This window comes from Ambystoma mexicanum, chromosome 8, assembly GCF_040938575.1.
Source record: "Ambystoma mexicanum isolate Mex_15411 chromosome 8, UKY_AmexF1_1, whole genome shotgun sequence".
NCBI classification, from domain to species: Eukaryota; Metazoa; Chordata; class Amphibia; order Caudata; family Ambystomatidae; genus Ambystoma; species Ambystoma mexicanum.
The window spans coordinates 1,041,725,167-1,041,742,291 of record NC_090929.1 but is presented as its reverse complement, the minus strand read 5'-3'; the positions used below and the strand labels follow the sequence as shown (position 1 = coordinate 1,041,742,291).

General features: G+C 48.2%; 1 protein-coding gene across 9 annotated transcripts in view; it reads left to right on the top strand.

The window, feature by feature from the left end:
• Nucleotides 1-16,556: 16,556 nt before the first annotated feature.
• DLG5 (discs large MAGUK scaffold protein 5) overlaps nt 16,557-17,125 on the top strand; it is a 1,559,980-nt gene continuing 1,559,411 nt past the window's right edge. For 6 of the 9 annotated variants that reach the window (XM_069610999.1, XM_069611004.1, XM_069611003.1 and 3 more), the window contains exon 1: nt 16,557-17,116. In XM_069610999.1, the coding sequence (XP_069467100.1) occupies nt 16,825-17,116 (292 nt within the window). In that variant the 5' untranslated portion in view covers nt 16,557-16,824. The remainder of the gene's footprint in view (nt 17,117-17,125) is intronic. The other 3 variants (XM_069611005.1, XM_069611001.1, XM_069611000.1) reach the window with 1 other exon arrangement.

Genomic DNA, 17,125 nt, shown 5'->3' with positions numbered 1-17,125 from the left:
ACACGCTTACGTGAAAACCTATGCGGAAGCCCCTTCCTCCCTGCAGTTAAATCTGGTGTTCGAAGTTCGCCCGGCACTGCTAATCGTAGCGTTATTCCCACGTTCCTGTCTTGTGTACTTCGCCTCCTCGGATTACCCTCCGTTGGATTATAGGATTACCTGGTTCTTTGATCTTTGGCTTTGTTTCCCGGATTGCCTGTCACTTGCCCTCTAACTTGTGTTCACTCATTGCTGACTCGGAACGTACCGGGACTGCCTGCCACTTTCCCCCGATCCCGTAACCACCCTCGGAACGGGTTTGGATTGCCTTTTCACGTGCAGTCAAGCGAGGACTGCACGCATGCTGTCCAAGACTCCTGGGCGTCCTTCACTACTGTAAGTATTCCTACCAGTTGCTACTAACGTGTGCCCTGTATTTCGTTACTTAGCATACAAAGAACAGAGTGGAGTTCATTATGTTCTACTTTCAGCCACTGCCTCAGTTTCATATATTCAATCTTTCTATAAATTGAAAAGGTGCTATTGACTCGTGGTATCTTGATTTACTAATCTCCCCTTAGTGGACCTGTTGGGACTTCTTCCACCCTCAAATACCAGTGCATACCGAACGCTTTGCTGCCTATGCACCAACCTGTCCCTAGTGCGTCCCTCATGCCGCTCGGGTTAGCATTCCTATACTAACCTACCTGTTTATTATTTTTCCCTATCTTTGTGTTCTGCCTAATTGGAACTTGTGAATTCTTTAGAACTAGTCCTTTACTCAGGTCAATGTCTTCAACATACAACCAGCATTGGGGGCGACAAATTCCCTGATCCTCATCTTACGGTGTGGGGGGTTTTCTTTCTTTTCTATATAGGTTCAGGATTCATACGTGTCACCCAAAACAATAAGCTAGCAATCCACCAGGTATTAATTTCAGGGCTTATTCACTATAGAGATAAATACTTCTTGTACCGTTACTAATGATTTCTGTATTTTTTTGCAGCATTGGTTTAGCGGTGCGCATATTCCCCACTCTTTTATGCGATCCACACCTCTGTCTGAACAGCGGAGAGGTATATCGCAAAGAAGAGAGCCTCTCGTGAGGAATCCTGAACCTTAGAATTCATGGGAGCTGGAGTTCTGAAGGCGGATTGTGAGTCTATCCAGTTACCACTCTTATCCTTCGAGGCCATCTAGCCAACGCCTCGAGCTGGTCCCAGAGTGGTGAGTAACACTGGGTCAGCTGGTGTGTAGCTCAACACTTCAATCCCATTTCTGTCCCTCCAGTAGAGGTGGTTGATTTTTTGGTTGAATTGTTCAAAGAGGGTAAGGCATACAGAACTATCAATGGGTTCAGGTCAGCCATTTCGGCTGGACATGTGTTAGTGAAAGGGGAACCAGTGGGTAGGCACTTCCTGGTGTCTAAGGCTCTTAAATCTATTTGCATCAAGGTTCCACCTAAGCACAGTATTCCGTCTTATGGATGTCAATATGGTCTTGGATTTGTTTCATTCTTGGCCTCATAATGATGAAATGTCTTTGCAGCAACTTTTCTCCAAGCTAGCCATGTTATTGTGTCTCATTTCCATTAAGAGAGTTTCAGATATCAGAGCATTGGATGTTGATAATAAAGTGTTTTCCCCCACAAGGAGTTACTTTCTTTGTTTCTAGTAGGACTACGTGCTTGATGTCCTCCATTTCTTATCCAGCTTTCCCAGAGGGTCAGAAACTGTGTGCGGTGCAATGTATAAAATGTTTTGAATTGGAGATACCACTATGGGGCACGGGAGAAGATGGCTACCTAGGCACAGAGCTCCCGTCCACTTCACCAATAAAGAGAGAAGAATGACAAGCTGAAACCAAGCTGTCGGCATCCAGGCACATCGTTGTGAAAGAGAAACTCCCAGGCATCTGCATGGGGATAACCAGAGCCCAGGGTGCTGCAGAAGAGCAATAAAGGGGAGACAGCATGGTACGCAAGCCCGCGTCCCTCAGAAGCTGTGCATTGGGCCCAGCCGATGCATCCGGTGCCAGGTGAGACCAAGACAAGCACGCAGCAAAGGAGGCTGAGAGGACCCCCACACGGTCTATCTGAATTGGGGACAACTCCCCTGCTTGCAGGCACCCCGTAGTTGGATGGCACAGGCAGTGCACTGGGAATGGCGCCGAAGAGCAGGCATGAGCGGCGAGGGGGGGCTGCACTTCTGGAGCGGGAGGACACAGAGTCTGCGAGCAGCCCCCCACTCGACCCGGCTGGCGCTTCCCCCCTGTGCAGCCCTTAGGAGCGGGAGGGGAGCGAGCCACGGAGGAGACCGCTTAATCGGTCCCAGCAGCTGCCGGCCGTGGACCGCGCTGCAGGAAGTAGTGCGCTTTGCAGAAGAGAGAGGTGGAGAGCAGAGGACGTGCCCAGACATGAGAGCGGAATCAAACACCTGCTATGCAAGGTACGCCTTCAACCCCCAGGAGCCCCAAACACTGCCCGTATTAATAAGACATTGGTGCAGGCCTCTGGGGAAGACATGCTGGGAAGATACAAAAGAGTGCCCATACTGCACTTGGCAAGCAGAGATCTCCCCAACAGAAAGGCAGTGGGGCGATGATAAGAGTTGATACCCCCTGTGAGCCAACCCCTTGAGTGCGGCAGGAAATAACCAAGAGTCGCCTTCTGGATACGACTATATGCCTAAGTGAGGCGACAGGTGGAGGGCAGGAAGCACCACGAGGCCAAGCAGACCCATTGTAGATTCCACGTGCAATACAGTGCTCCGCCCGAGGGGGATGCCTGAGGAGGCACATAGAAGGCGAAAGGAGAGACAAAGTGCTCTGCTGATAGTCTACCCTGCAGGGACACAAACAAGAAAGAGATTGTGCGAACCCAGGAAGGGGACCCTTGCATAGCCCAGCAGGTGAGAGTGCACTACCCCTCGGCCCGCGACCCACAAGTACTGGCCGGATTGGCAGACATTGGAAGGGTGCACGGGAGACATGATCAGCTGCTCCCAGTTGCAGCTGGGACAGATCTGACTGCTGGGCGCTAGGAGCGATAAGGCGCATCAGAAACTCGCACCCCCGCTCCCCAAGAAGTTGAAGCACTAACGGTGCTCAGGGGACACCTTGCCAGGGACCCGTGGAAGGGCCCAGAGAGGACCTTGCTGCGCCCGTACACACCATACTCTATAAGGGGAGAAGTGAGAGGAGCACAGGGCCACGCCCGGGACACGACTTCCGGTGTCCTACAACACACCAAGTGACTCAGGTGCCTTAGAAGGGCACTCCTCGACAAGTAATGACACAGTGAACAACTGGACAACGTCAAGGAATAGAGCTCTGAGGCGGGCTACCCATGGTCAGTGCCAAAATCAGAGCAGCCATCAAGAGAAAGTACTGTACCGGTGTCAGAATATAAGCTTGACCCCAAGAAAACCACAGTGCGACAAAAGACGGCTATAGCCGGCGCAGCAGAAACAAGGAAACGAAAGGCCTGCCACTCAAGGTAGTGAGGAGAAATGTCAGGAGAGCTCCTCGGCACATCTCCCACCGAGCAGTGCATAAAACCGTCCCTTAAAACCTACGGGACAAGCTTAAACCCTACCACCCACCGCGCACTCTAAGATCAAGCTCTGCCCTTCTTTTAGTGATACCAAACACCAACTCAGTCAGGTTAGGAGGATCCTCATTCTCAGCCTTGGCCCCCACTCTATGGAACTTGCTTTCCACCCCACATTCGACACACCAACGACTACCTGTCTTTCCGCAAATTACTGAAAACGTGGCTCTTCCCATAAGAATCGACGCTTAGAACAAAAGGAATGAATAGTCACAATAAACAGAAATCCAAGGTTGTTTGAACAAAGAAAATAAAAGAGCAAAGGGAGTCGATGGAACGGATAGAAAGACTAAAAAGGATAGTGTAACTAAAACAAATAGGGCCTCATTATAACATTGGCGGAATGGGTTTACGGGTGTTGCTAATGGATGCGGACCCGTTAAACCCATTCAGCCTCATTACGAGGTACCCTCCGGGACCCGATGTGGATGTCTGGTTTCACCAGACGGCCTTACCGGGTCCCGCGAGGGGGCCAGGGAGCTAACAACAGCCCGTTGTTAGCTCCCTGCAGCCATTCCCATTGAGCCCTATAGGGGCTCAATGGGAATGGGGAAGGGCCGGGTTCCCTGTAGGGGGAATTACCGGGCCCTCCAAACTCGGAATGGCCCGGTAATTCCCCATTCAGGGAACCCGGACCCGGTTTTGGTGGCAGCCATGCCCTTATTAAGGGCATGGCTACCGCCAAAGCCGTAATGAGGCCCATAGTGTAACTAAAACAGATAGTGTAACTAAAACGGATAGAACGAGAAACAGATAGAGTAAGTGAAATGGATAGAGTAAGTGAAATGGATGGAACGGATAGAGTGGATGGAACGGGTGGAGGGGATGGAACGAGTGGAGGGGATGGAACGGGTGGAGTGGATGGAACGGAGGGAGCGCATGTAATGGATGGTGCGGATGCTGCAGATGGTGCAGACGCTGCAGACGGTGCGGACGATGCGAATGATGGTACATATCTGTATCTCCTATATATGCTATGTACCTGTATCCCCATGTTATCTGTATCGCATGTTTACCCCTATCCATCCTGACGCTTTATATACGGATGCCGCTATGTACGCCCCTCTGTCCTACTCTCGTCCCTGGTCGCAGGTGCTTTACTGATAACCACCATATCAAAACTACTATGCTTACTCTCTCCTATACACCATCACTCAACTAGAACACAGCTGAACCATGATTAATTTGGGATAGCTGTTCTCATGCTAACATGACCCCACGAACACCTTATCATCCTAATAAAACACAGCTAGCTGAGCACATTCCGGCTAACTTAGGCGTCTCCTCAGGCCTAACGCAGCCAGAACTCAGTCTGGGTGTCCACCCTCCAGACTGAACACATCCAACTGATTTCCTCAGCCCACACCTACCGCTAAGAAGCAGCTATCATGCAAAAACCACACTAGCTGCACACATATCCGGTGTGCTCACGCACCATACAACACTCTCTCTCTACTGACTTGAACTGCGGTTCCTGAGGGCTTTCAACCTACCAGCGCTTTGAGGTTATACCAATGATATATCAGGCGCTATATAAATGCCAAGTAACATAACATAACATAACATAAGAAATGGCGACAGGGATAGATATGTCCAGATTCTCCACTTAAGAGGATACAGGGCACATCCTGGCGGAGATCAAGGCCTTCAGGGGGGACTTGCAGGCCTCCCTTGCGGACCTGACTGGGAGAAAGACGGCGGTTGAGGACAAGATGGAAGGCCTCGAACATAACCAGCTGAACGTGGACATGGTGGAAATTAAGCTGGATGCGAGGATGACAGGACTAGAGCTAAGAGAGGAAAAGGTCCTGCTCAAGATGGATGATCTTGAAAACAGAGAGAGATGTAACAACGTAAGGATAGCGGGGCTGAAGGAATCGGGGAGGGAAACTCTGAGACAAGTGGAGGAGAAAGGCATTGGTCTGATAAACCAACTCTTTGAAGCAGAAGGGGGCAAGTCAGTACACCTTGAGAGGGAACATAGAGGATACAAACCATATGGAAACGGCCCCTCGATCCATAGTGGCTCAGTTCCTGAGCTACAAAGACAAGACCGAAGTATTTAACAGTGCGAAACAACAACGTGAGGTAGAATTTGAGGGCTCCAAAGTCACAATATACCAGGACCTATCAAATCTTACCTTGTCGAGGCGCAGAAGTTGCAGACATCTAACGACATGGCTGAGGGGAAAAGATATCTGGTACCGGTGGGGATACCCATGCTCGTTGGAATTTGAAATGGAAAGGGTGGACTATCGACTAACGTCAGCAGAAGAAGCAGAGCAAGCCCTTAGACACCTCAAAGCAGACACAGACGCTGAGCAAGAAAGTTTGCAGGGCAGGTCTGCTAGGGGCGAAAGACCACGCCCCACCACAGACCCACAAAGAAGACGGGGGCAGTCGAGGAGGAAATACATGAGAGTCACCGGGCCCTCCCCTCGAAAAGCGCCCTCCATGCAGGAACAAAAGCTTCTGGAAAACGACCCGAGGGATTAAACTGAGTAAACTATAACATGGAAACCGAAACTAGGCGGATGCTTTGCAAAACAAGGAAGAATTGCTGACGGGGGAACACTCCATTCACCACGAAGTGGCCCCTTGTGAGAGAGGAGGCGTCTCTGAGACTACAGTCCAATATACCAAGTTGGGGTCCTAAAAAGTTCAAAAGTTATACTATAAGTTAGTTGAAGGGGCTGGCACCAGGTTGACAATTGTGGAAGACAACGGACTAACTGTCCAAACTATGGGTGAGAGACAGGGTAACGTCTGAAACGGGATATACAGTCTGGAGAGGGAAGGGGAGCTACACAAGCCATGGTGAAGGGTGATGCAAGGATGGCTCTAACCGTGGGCACACTCAATCTGAAAGGCCTCAACTCGCCCGCGAAGTGGTCCCTAACGGTGCGCGAATTCCAAAAAGCCAAACTGGATATTTTGTTTCTAGAGGAAACACGCCTATTGCAGGGAGAGGAGCGGGCATTGAAAGGAGGAGGGATAGGGCAGGTACACTGGCCATCTGGGAACACTAAAAAAAGGGGGAGTTGGCATTTTACTCCACGGACAATGCAGATTACAGCATTGCCTGGCTACAAGTCTGTTAGAAGGGAGAATACTGATCCTGCAGGGCAACCTAGAGGGAGCTAGATTGTTACTGGCAGCGATATACACCCCTAACCAAGGCCAAGAACACTTTTTGAGGGAGGCGTTTGACGCAATATAAGGGTATGAATCAGACCTGTACATAATAGGGGGAACCTAAACTCCAGAGTGAATGAAACCTGGGACAAGAAGGGGAGGAATGGGACAGAGGTGGGGGGAGGTGACCGACCGGGACACCTGGGTTTGGCAGTCGAGAGGCGAGGTCTAGTGGATGTATGGAGGAGTCAGCACCCACGGGAGGAGGGAAACACGTTCTATTTGATGCCCCATAAAACATACTCTAGAATTGACTACTTACTTTTTAACAAAGAACATGCAGGAAGGATAACGGGGAGTGGTATCAGACCGGTGGGATGGACGGACCATGACATGGTCACCATGACCCTAGACGTGACAGGCCTGTACAGACCCAAGGGCAAGTGGCACTGCAATTAATCACTCTGGGATGACCCCGTCTTTGCGGACCAGCTAGCCAAGGAGATAGGATACTATTTTGAATTAAATGACACAGGGGAGGTGAGTACTGAAGTGGTCTGGGATGCGGGGAAGGCCACATGGAGAGGTCTGTTGATTAGAGAGGGAGCAGGGAGGAAAAGGGAAAGAGGCCTAATAGAGGAAAAACTTTGAAAGACATACAGGAGGGGGAAAAGAGGATGCATGCTATGAAAGGGAACACAGACAAAGTGAGAGAGGGGTTGCTGTCAAAGAGAGCAGAGCTCAGAGCACTTGGTATGGGGGACACCCTGTGGAAACGGAGGTATCTGAAACTGAAATACTACGAAAAGGGAGACAAGGCAGATACACTCCTGGCCACTAGGCTTCGGGCACATAGGGCAGAGAGGGCAGAGAGGTGGGTAAGCAAGCTGGAGGACTCCGAAGAGGGGGACAGGGCCAAACCAGAAGATATTGCTGAGGGATTTGCTCGTTACTACTAGAAACTATATGAGTCCGAAGCCACCGGTAAAGAGGATGCAGTGGCGGTGTACCTAGAGGGGGTGACCATGACCGGCCTAACGCACCCGGAAATCACGGAAGTGGAAATCCAGGATGCGATTAAACCTCTTCGAACAGCAAGGCCCCAGGGGAGGATGGGTATACAATAGGCTTTTATAAGATACACGTAGGAATATTGACACAACACATGGCAAAGCTTTATAACCACATGTTAGACACGGGGAAGGACTGTGGGATATATTGACCCACTCAACAGCATTTCCCCACATCACCAAGCTGCATTCGCGCAGAAACAGCCAAATGGCTGCGCTGGCTCCTGTGAGCACCATGGCTCAAAACTGCATTTTGCAACAACAACCAAAAATGGCTGGAGCGTCCTGCCAGAGCACACATTGGGCAGGATGGAACAAGGGAGCCCATTGAAGGAGATTGCCAGTGGGTTCCGACATAAAAAAGGAAGAAAGTGGGAAAAAAAGCAGCGTTGCTTTGCTGCAAAAGCCGAAATCTCCATTGAAAAGAAACCCTTTTTCACCTTTAAATAAAAATGCTGCTGTGACACTAATTCCCTCTGTTCCTTAAGACCACTGTGATTAATAAGCCCAGCCAACCCCTGTGTGTCACACTGTGCCTCAGCAAAACCAGGCATGATTCTGAATTGACATGTCCTGTCAAACCCACTCTAAAAAAAATCAACCAGGAACTTTACTTTTCCTTACACGGGAAACACGTTCATTTTCTTTGCGAAAGTATCCAAAACTCAGTGGTTCAGAGAGAGACTTTAACTAGCTGAGCCATGTCTGTTTCAATGTATCCGTGCTTCAGCCCAGCTCCAGCATTTCAAGAGAATTACTATAGCTGCAAGACAGGGTGGGAATCTGCTGGAGATGAAAAGTTGCATTTAAGAATGCTGGCCTGCTCCACTATGTGTAAAGAAAGACAAATCCCTGTGTGTTGGAACAGTACACCGGTGAATGAAAGCCTGCCAGTCTTTATCAATATGAAGAGGTTTGTTGCTGGTGAGACTATATAACATGGGTTATTTTGTGCAACAAGCCTGTTTTAATTTTGGATCTAATATCAGAAAATAAAGGTTGAAACTATGTTTATAAGTTATATTTTTGTGCTTTCTTTTGAGAAGTGATAGAAGTCACTGACACCTTGGGGACAGAAAGGGCAAAGTATTGAGGATAAATAGAAAAGTATCAATGTTGCTGTGTATAAAGTTATGGAATTTTAGGCCGAATCTTTCATGCTCAAAATTACCAAAATGTATCAGAAGGGCAGAACAAGGTCCCACAGACTGGAGGATTGGACTGAAATGTGCTGCACAAAATATGTAACCTGTGTATATAATTTGCTAAAAGATTGCAATTGTATAAATGTATGTTTTTGGCAAAATCGGATTTTAAGTAAAGTAATTGTGGGAGTTATTGGACATTGTAAAACTCCCATCATAAATCTGACATCATTCCCTTGGAAATCCAACTAGTTGAAAGCAAGGCGGAGACTAGCACCCCTGTCCAATCCAAGTAGTTTAGAGGCATGCTTAGTTAACCCTGCCCAGCCTATACTTTGATGATGTCATTATGCACTATAAATAAGGGTCCATGACAAGACTCTAGACAGACACTCTTCCTTATTTCCTGTGCTGCGTTCCTGTGCCCGTCATCTTCCAGATCCAGACTCCAACTACAAGGCCAAGTATTGCTGATCCTACTACAGGGCCCACTGCAAAACCCAAGCAGTGCTGATCCTATTCCCAGCAAGGCCTCAAATCTAAAAAACCCACTAAATCTCCCATTAACAAGGGGAAATCTTTGGTACCTTTTGCATCCTGATCCAGCCTGACTTGCTGCCATTCTCGCAATGCTGCTGCAATCCTGCTACCCTGATGACCTTTAGTATCCCGTGACCAGAATTGCCCGTCCAGTCCTTGCCAGCCGGTGACCAGAACCGCACAGCTGTTTGCCAGGTGCCCTGCCGTGTAGTGACCAGACCCGGTTGACTGTCCAAAAAGCCCAAAACGTAAACGTGGATTGTAAGTATTTCATCACCCCATACAAATCCATAGTTTACCTTGTCTTGCCTTGCCTGTATCCCACTCTATAAGTCACCCTATCCTTAACCTGATAACTTGCCCCACTGTCCGAATTCTCTGTGCATTTTTTCATTAATCTCCAAGCAGTAGCGCTAATTTTCTTTTCATTTCTGTATTACATAGAGCATACATCCTTAGCGATATTTGGATTAAATAAAGTAATTTTCCTTAAAGAAAAGGGGTACACTGCGTGAAGGGTTACAACTGCAGGGTGACTTAGAGAATTCACGGGTGGCGTTCCTCTTCTCTTAGTCATTAAATCTAGTTCAAAGTAAAACTGTTCTTCTCACAAACTGATTTCCTTTCCAATTTCACCCTTCATTTTACTCAAAGCGTGCCTTTTTCTATCTTGCATAACTCTTTCAATTTACCAGTTAGAGACTTACTTTCAGTTACATTTTGTACCTGTGATATATATCTATCCCCCAACATAAGAACCGCACTCCTAATCAGTGTATTTCACCCGTTTTTATTAAAAACCGTTTGGGTAGTTTTAGGTGGAAATTTCAGAAGTGTACATTTTAAACGCGTTATTTGACTGCAATCTGTTTTAAACTGTCCACTCATTTCTGAATTGTATCCTTTTGGTAATCCATCCTTTGTGATTGTTAGTATCTTTGCACTGTTGCTTTAGTAAGGAATTGTATTTGCTTCAAGGTTTTTAACACACACTGCCATTATTGATTTATCCATTTCCGAGTGTCATTTCACCACATTGCACAGGGTTTAAAACCTGTTTTCTTTCTTATTTGGGGAGGGAAGGTCAGATTTAGATTCAGTTTTCAGTTTCGTGTTCCTGAGTACCTGCTGTGTCTTTGTATCCACTTAGAATGTATTATTGGTGGGTTGAGGTAACATTGCAGGGGGAAATTCTAACGTGGGTGCTATCTGTCCTAAATCAAAAAGTACTCCTATTCTGCTGTGTTGTGTATATGCTCCACTAAAAAGGCAAACCCAGTGCCTTGCTCACATTCTCATTGTAACTATCACCCCATTGGTGATTGCTGCCCCATATTAAAAAGTGTGTGATTTCTTTTGAATTGTAAATAAATATTGCATTTAACCAACCAGCCTGGTTCATGGTCCACTGTGACCCGGGGTATTTGAAAAGGGGGTGTGATATGAGTGTTGTATTATCCCAAAATTGAATCCACATAAATAAGGAGAAAGGCACCTCAGTTAGGCGCTACATACTAGGCCGAGACCAAGGTGTGCGTGTCGCCTGATTGAAATCCTTAACAGGCCCCCTGCAACATTTAATAAAGCACTGATATCTGTTATCCCAGAAGAAGGGAGGGACCCGACTCAATGCCCATCATACCGCTCAATCTCACTCCTCAATATAGATGAATTTATTTTTACAAGAATCCTAGCGACAAGAATGGAAGCTAAGCTGCCCCGCATAGTGCATCGGACCAGATGGGGTTTATAGCAGGCAGACAAGGCCCAGGCACAATTAGAAAGACTGTGGACCTCATAGAACATACAAAGGGCAACCCAGGAGACCAGGTGTTACTGAGCATGGACACTGAAAAAACCTTTGATAAGGTGGAGTGGGGCTTCCTTTTTGCAACGCTATGCAAATTGCTGTTGGGGGAAAGAATGTGTCAGGCAACAGGCGCGATTTACTCGGGGCCAACGGAGAGGGTGGTGGTGAACGGAGCTACATCCAGGGAGTTCAAACTCAGTGGGGGCACCAGGCAGGGATGCCCTCTATCTCCACTGTTATTTGCACTGATGAGGGAGCCGTTTGGGCAGATGGTACGGAACTACAACCAGATAAAGGGGATACAAGTGGGAGCGCAGACTCACAAATTGAGCATGTATGCATACGATGTATTGCTATATCTCTCGGACACGACCAGATCAATAAAGGGGGTCCTGAAAGCTTTAGACAAATACAGGGTGGTGTCAGGCTTCAAGGTTAACGTCAACAAGTCGACTCTCCTCCCGCTCCATGAGTGCACAGAGGATCAACTTAGTAGGTGGGCGGACCTGGGAATTTCAGTATAGAGGAATTATATAAGGTACCTGGGGGGGAGGATTCTGAGAGACCTAGATAGACTATATGAATGCAACTTCCCTCCATTATTAACGTGGTCGAGGTTAACGATCTCCTGGCTAGGAAGAGTGAACGCGATCAAAATGATGTTACTGCCCAAAGTGTTATACCTCTACCAGGCACTCCCTATAGAGATCCCGGAATCCCACTTTGTGGAGATTAAAAAAAGAATACTGAGATTTCTTTGGCAGTGGGGAAAACAGAGGGTGGCATACAAGATACTGGTGCAGCCTAAAGAAAAAGGAAACGTGGGACTACTAGAGATGCGAATCTACCACAGAGCGGCCCTATTCAGAGCCCTCCACCCCACCTAAGAGAAGAAAGGGATTAGCAATGGGTGGGCATAGAAAACGTCCTCTTCTGACCCGTAACCCTAGGAGAATGGTTGTGGGCTCTGGTGACCGCGGCCCCGCACAGTGTGCATACACATAGAATCCTGGGCCCTCTATGGATGTTGTGGAGAGTCAAAAGAGAAATGGTCGGGGTTACTACTTGGTCAACCCCCTTCAGCCATATATGCTGCCCCCCCGCTATGTGAACGTATACCGGACCTTGGGAGGTTTCAGGAATGGTTTGAGGCAGGGCTGGAAAGAGTGGGGCAGGTCCTGATGAAAGACAGTTTCACAGAATTGCCTGATCTAGAAGAATCACTGGGGATAGGGAGCTTATCAGCCTTTAAGTTCCTGCAGCTCAAGGGGGTGCTTATGACAGACGACTGGAAAATGACCCTACAGGGGGACCTGTCCCGAACGGAAGAGCTGCTGGATTCTGGGAGGGGAACCAAGGGCGTTATATCTAGGCTGTACCAAGCACTGTTAGAAATGAAAGGGGAAGACATCAGTGGGACTAAGAGGAAAGGGGACCGAGACTTGGGCCTAGAAATGGAACTAGAACAATGGGAGAAATTATGCATTAGCGCCCACCGCACATCAGTGGCATGCCAATATAAACAACACCGATTGAAACTCTTATATAGATGGCAGTGGGACTCAGTAAGGATAGCCAAAATGTTGCCATGGGCGGACCCTCAGTGTTGGAGGCTGTAGTGATATGCCTGGCAAAATTTGCACTTTTCTACCCATGGAGACCTCTGGCACAGAAGCCCTGGAGACGCCAGTGACTAGGGGGAGGAGGGGAGGAGTTGGTAAGTTCCTATCCACTTATGGGGGTGGGTGTTTGTAAATATTTTGAAAATGTTCACTGCAATCTGGTGTACCAAAAATGCTTGATGTTGATTTGATACGTTGTAACTATGCCACTTCACCAATAAACTAAATTTAAAATTAAAGACAGAGAGGCTTCGGCCTCCAGGTACCTCTAAACTGCTAATTTCCTACAGAAAACCCCATAAGCCTGTGTCCCTGGCCACTTTAGCCAGGTGGGCTAGGTAGGTCATGAAGGAAGCAGGAGTTGACACTTCTTCGTCCGGGCCACATTCTGTTAGGGGTGCAATGGCATCTAAGGCCGCTTTCCCGGGGGGGGTGGGGAAGTCTGGAGCAAATTTTAAAGGCAGCTGATTGGTCCAGAGAGTCCACATTACATTCAAGACATTTTATCATCAACGTATTGATCATGTTGCATTTAATGTGATGCAAGGACTTTAAACTTGCATAATATGGAGCCTCCTGTTTTGACATTGAATGGTTAATCCCCCTCACTAATGTGAGAGGGGGTTTAGATTCTATTAAAGACAAAAAGGCGAGTATTATGCCACCCACCCACCCTTTTTCATTTGTTTTGCATGCAGCTTCGGGGTCAGGTGGCCCAGTCAAGGAGTTTCCTTCAGTGTCCCAAGATGGCGTGGTGTACGAAGATCCCGGAGCCGGTTGTGGATCCTTTCTCTGTGTTACAATATCTAGTCTTCAGGGATGGGGTCTGTTGTGCTGAAGCTGCAGAAGAGGATATGGTGTTTGAGGAAAGGACTTATATGGGGTGGGGCTATGTCTATTGGTTGCCTGCAGGGCATGACATGTCCTCCATCTTGGTTTGGGATTCTTCCCTTCGGTTTTATTGAAGTATTGTTTTCAGTTTAAGTTGAAGAAACTTGTTTGTTTTAAACGTTTTTTTTGCTGCTGTGGTAAGTAAAGATTGTTATGCATAATACTCGCATCATTGACTTTAATCAAATCTAAACCGCCTCTCACGTTAGTGAGGGGGATTAACCATTCTCCCTACCTTGATGGCATTCATCTGTCTTCTCGTTCCAACCGCTCAATTCCTCTCTCACCCCAGGTCTTCTCCTCAGTCTTTTTTTTTCTCACACTTTCCACCTCTGTTACCTTTCCAACAATATCCCTATCCTGTTTAGCCACCCTATTTGTTAGGCCCTTCCATCTACTTGCCAACCATAAATAAGACGCTCTCTTTAAAAACGTGTTGCTGTTCCACATCTACTTCCCAAATGGTACCTCTTGTTTCCTTCACCACGCAGGTACTCTCTTTACTCTGTATCGTTCCTTCTAAAGGACCAACTCTATATATACTACTCACCACGTCTACCAACTTGCCACTCACTAGGGCTTCATCTTACAGTATTTCACTGTTGCACTTGTGTTCTTGGGGACCCTATCTGGCCCATGTTTCGCAGTTTCAGCTATTCCCTTCTGAGCAGCTCTCCTCAGTTCTGTCTTCCTCTTCTTACCAGAACGCCCTGCTAACGGCCTCCCACAGTCTGCCTTCCTCCACAAGGCTCTTCCCAGGACTGACAAAGGTTGCTTGGGCTTGCTGAATTTTATCTGGTGCCAGCTCCTACCCTTCTGTGGGCACTAGGTTGATACGAGGTACCTATGTGCTGTGCTATTCTCCCATTGGGCCATGTGACTGGAGTTAGGTAGTCTTTCTTGGAGCTGGCCTAAAGCTGTATAAGAATCAGCTGCAATTTTGGATTTTATACTGTCCTCTGTTGCATGAGACTTTCAGCCCCCCCCCCCTGTTTTCTGACTCTTTGAACTCTGGGGCTCTCAGTAGGGACTTGTGATGGCATACTGTGACAGGAACCCAGCCTAAGAACTGCCTTGACACGTAATTATTCTGGATGGATGGTGGGTGCTACACGAATCAGTGCTCACGCAGGAAGTGACATTCAGATCTACCTGAGTCGTGTTATTTGTGGAGTGTAGGAGCATGGTAAAGCTCTCAGCATGGACATCAATGGTCTCCAATCATAATAGTGCAAGAGCACCAAGAAAGCACGCAGGTGGCAACAGTGCACAGTACGTGAACCTTTAACATAACATTGTGGAGGTCAACTATTTATTTTCTCCCACTACCCAGCACTTTCCCACATATTCTAGGACTAGAGTGTGTTTATTTAATTGTAGTGGTCCTAGAACATGTTGGAAAGGCTGGTTAGGTGGAGAAAGAACATAGTTGACCTCCACAATGTTATGTTAAAGGTTCATGTACTCTGCACTGTTGCCACCTGCGTGCTTTCTTGGTGCTCTTGCGGATCTGTAAAGCAAGGAGGCAAGGGGTGGGATAAGTTAGTAGGACCGAGCAGGAGAAAAGAGCAAGAGAGCAGTGATGTGCTGTTGGCAGCTTCAGTTCGGTTTTTCGGTCGTTCGCGGCCATGTGCTGTTGGGCGAGGCTATATGTGGTTTGTTTCATTGTTCTGATGTAGTGAAGTGGGCGCGGTTTGTTGTGCTGTAGAGGTATGGTTGTGTTTAGTTCAGAGTTTAAGAGGTGTATGCCGAGTTTTTTTTAGTAGGGTTGGTTAGTGGCAGTACCCTACCCTACCCCCTGCATTTCTCAACTCACATGCTTTTAGCAGGTGTCACCCGCCACTTAGGCAGCTCTCTCACCCGCCAAGCCCATAGGAATCAATGGGCTTTCACCCGCCAAATAGAAAAATCAGGTGTTTTCACCCTCCCAGGGGCCACAAAAGGTTGAGAGCTATGCGTTTTGACTGCCTGCAGCACATATCCCTTCTCCTGTAGTACATACTGGGTTTTCCATTTTTGATTATGTAACATAGAAGCTACCTCACTAGGTTGCTGTTGCATAATAAAGAAGGAAAAGTCCTGTGCGGAGGAAGACGGCAGTGGAGGTAAGGGGTTATTTACTCATCATCTATCACGTCTATTTATCAGTACATCTGTACATAACAGGCATAATCCTGAAAGAAATGTTTAATGTGAAACATTGTAGTTTTACGTTCGAGTACTTTCAAAGATAACCATCGCGGCCTTAATGCAAAACTTTTTTCACAAGGTAGCAGTCCTTTTCCGGACGTTTTCCACAAATCCAGCGGGATTTATGAAGCATTGTCCTTTTTCAGTTGAATTGCTCTCTCTCTCTACCCACCTCCAATTATTCTAAGAATAGGAACCGAAAGGAAACACAGACTTGTCTAAGATCCGCCTACTTCTCCCTTTACTTGGACGGCTTGTATCCACCTCCTTTTCTTGCTCACAGGCCATAATAGAAGATATGATTGACAAGTATCAGCTGAGCAAGATAGGTATGGCACAGGGATAGAATATAACAATCCACTAGTTAGAGCGGTGGGCGGGTGTGTCACATCCGAACACGAGACTACAGCCCTGCACTTGTCCGTGCCACTGTCCTGTTAAGGGTGCAGAAGGTGCAAAAGTAGTACTTTGGTGATGATGGCGTGGCCACGCCCATCTATTGGGCGGTGACAAGTGTAACCTACTCCCAACATGTCTTCGGTTTCATTTTCCCTGACTTTTTTGCGCTGTCTAGTGTTTGCAGACGTTCTATGTAGTGGGAACTTGGGATGCAATCGGGAAGAGTGCAGCAAGTAGCCAACGAACTACCGTAGGACGGGCAGTGGTTGTCTGGATATCACCGGCGGCGCTTGCTGTGGCTGAGGGGAAGAGCAGGGAGGCTGGACACCTGCGACGGGATGCGGAGGCGGCCTCGGTGCCGCTGTTTGGGCGGCGCAGGAGGTTTGCGCGGCGGACTGCACCCTCTGTGAGGGGCCCGGCCCTACTCCAGACATGGAGCCGGCGAGCCGGGCGCTGCTAGTCCGCTGCCTCCCCCGGCTCTCGGCCGCGCTGGCCGAGCCGCATCGCCTGCTCGTTCCGCTGGAGGAGCGCGGGGCTCTGAATGCTCGGGAGCGGCGGGACCTGGAGGCGGCCAGCGGGGGCTTGATCCTGGAGCGGTTGATCCACATCCTCAGCCTCAAGGAGCGCGACACCTTCCCGGAGCTGAGGGCAGCGCTGGAGAGCACCGAACCCGGGGCCCTGAGGGTGCTGCAGCAGGAGGAAGAGCAGGAGGACGGAGACCGGGGTGAGTCAA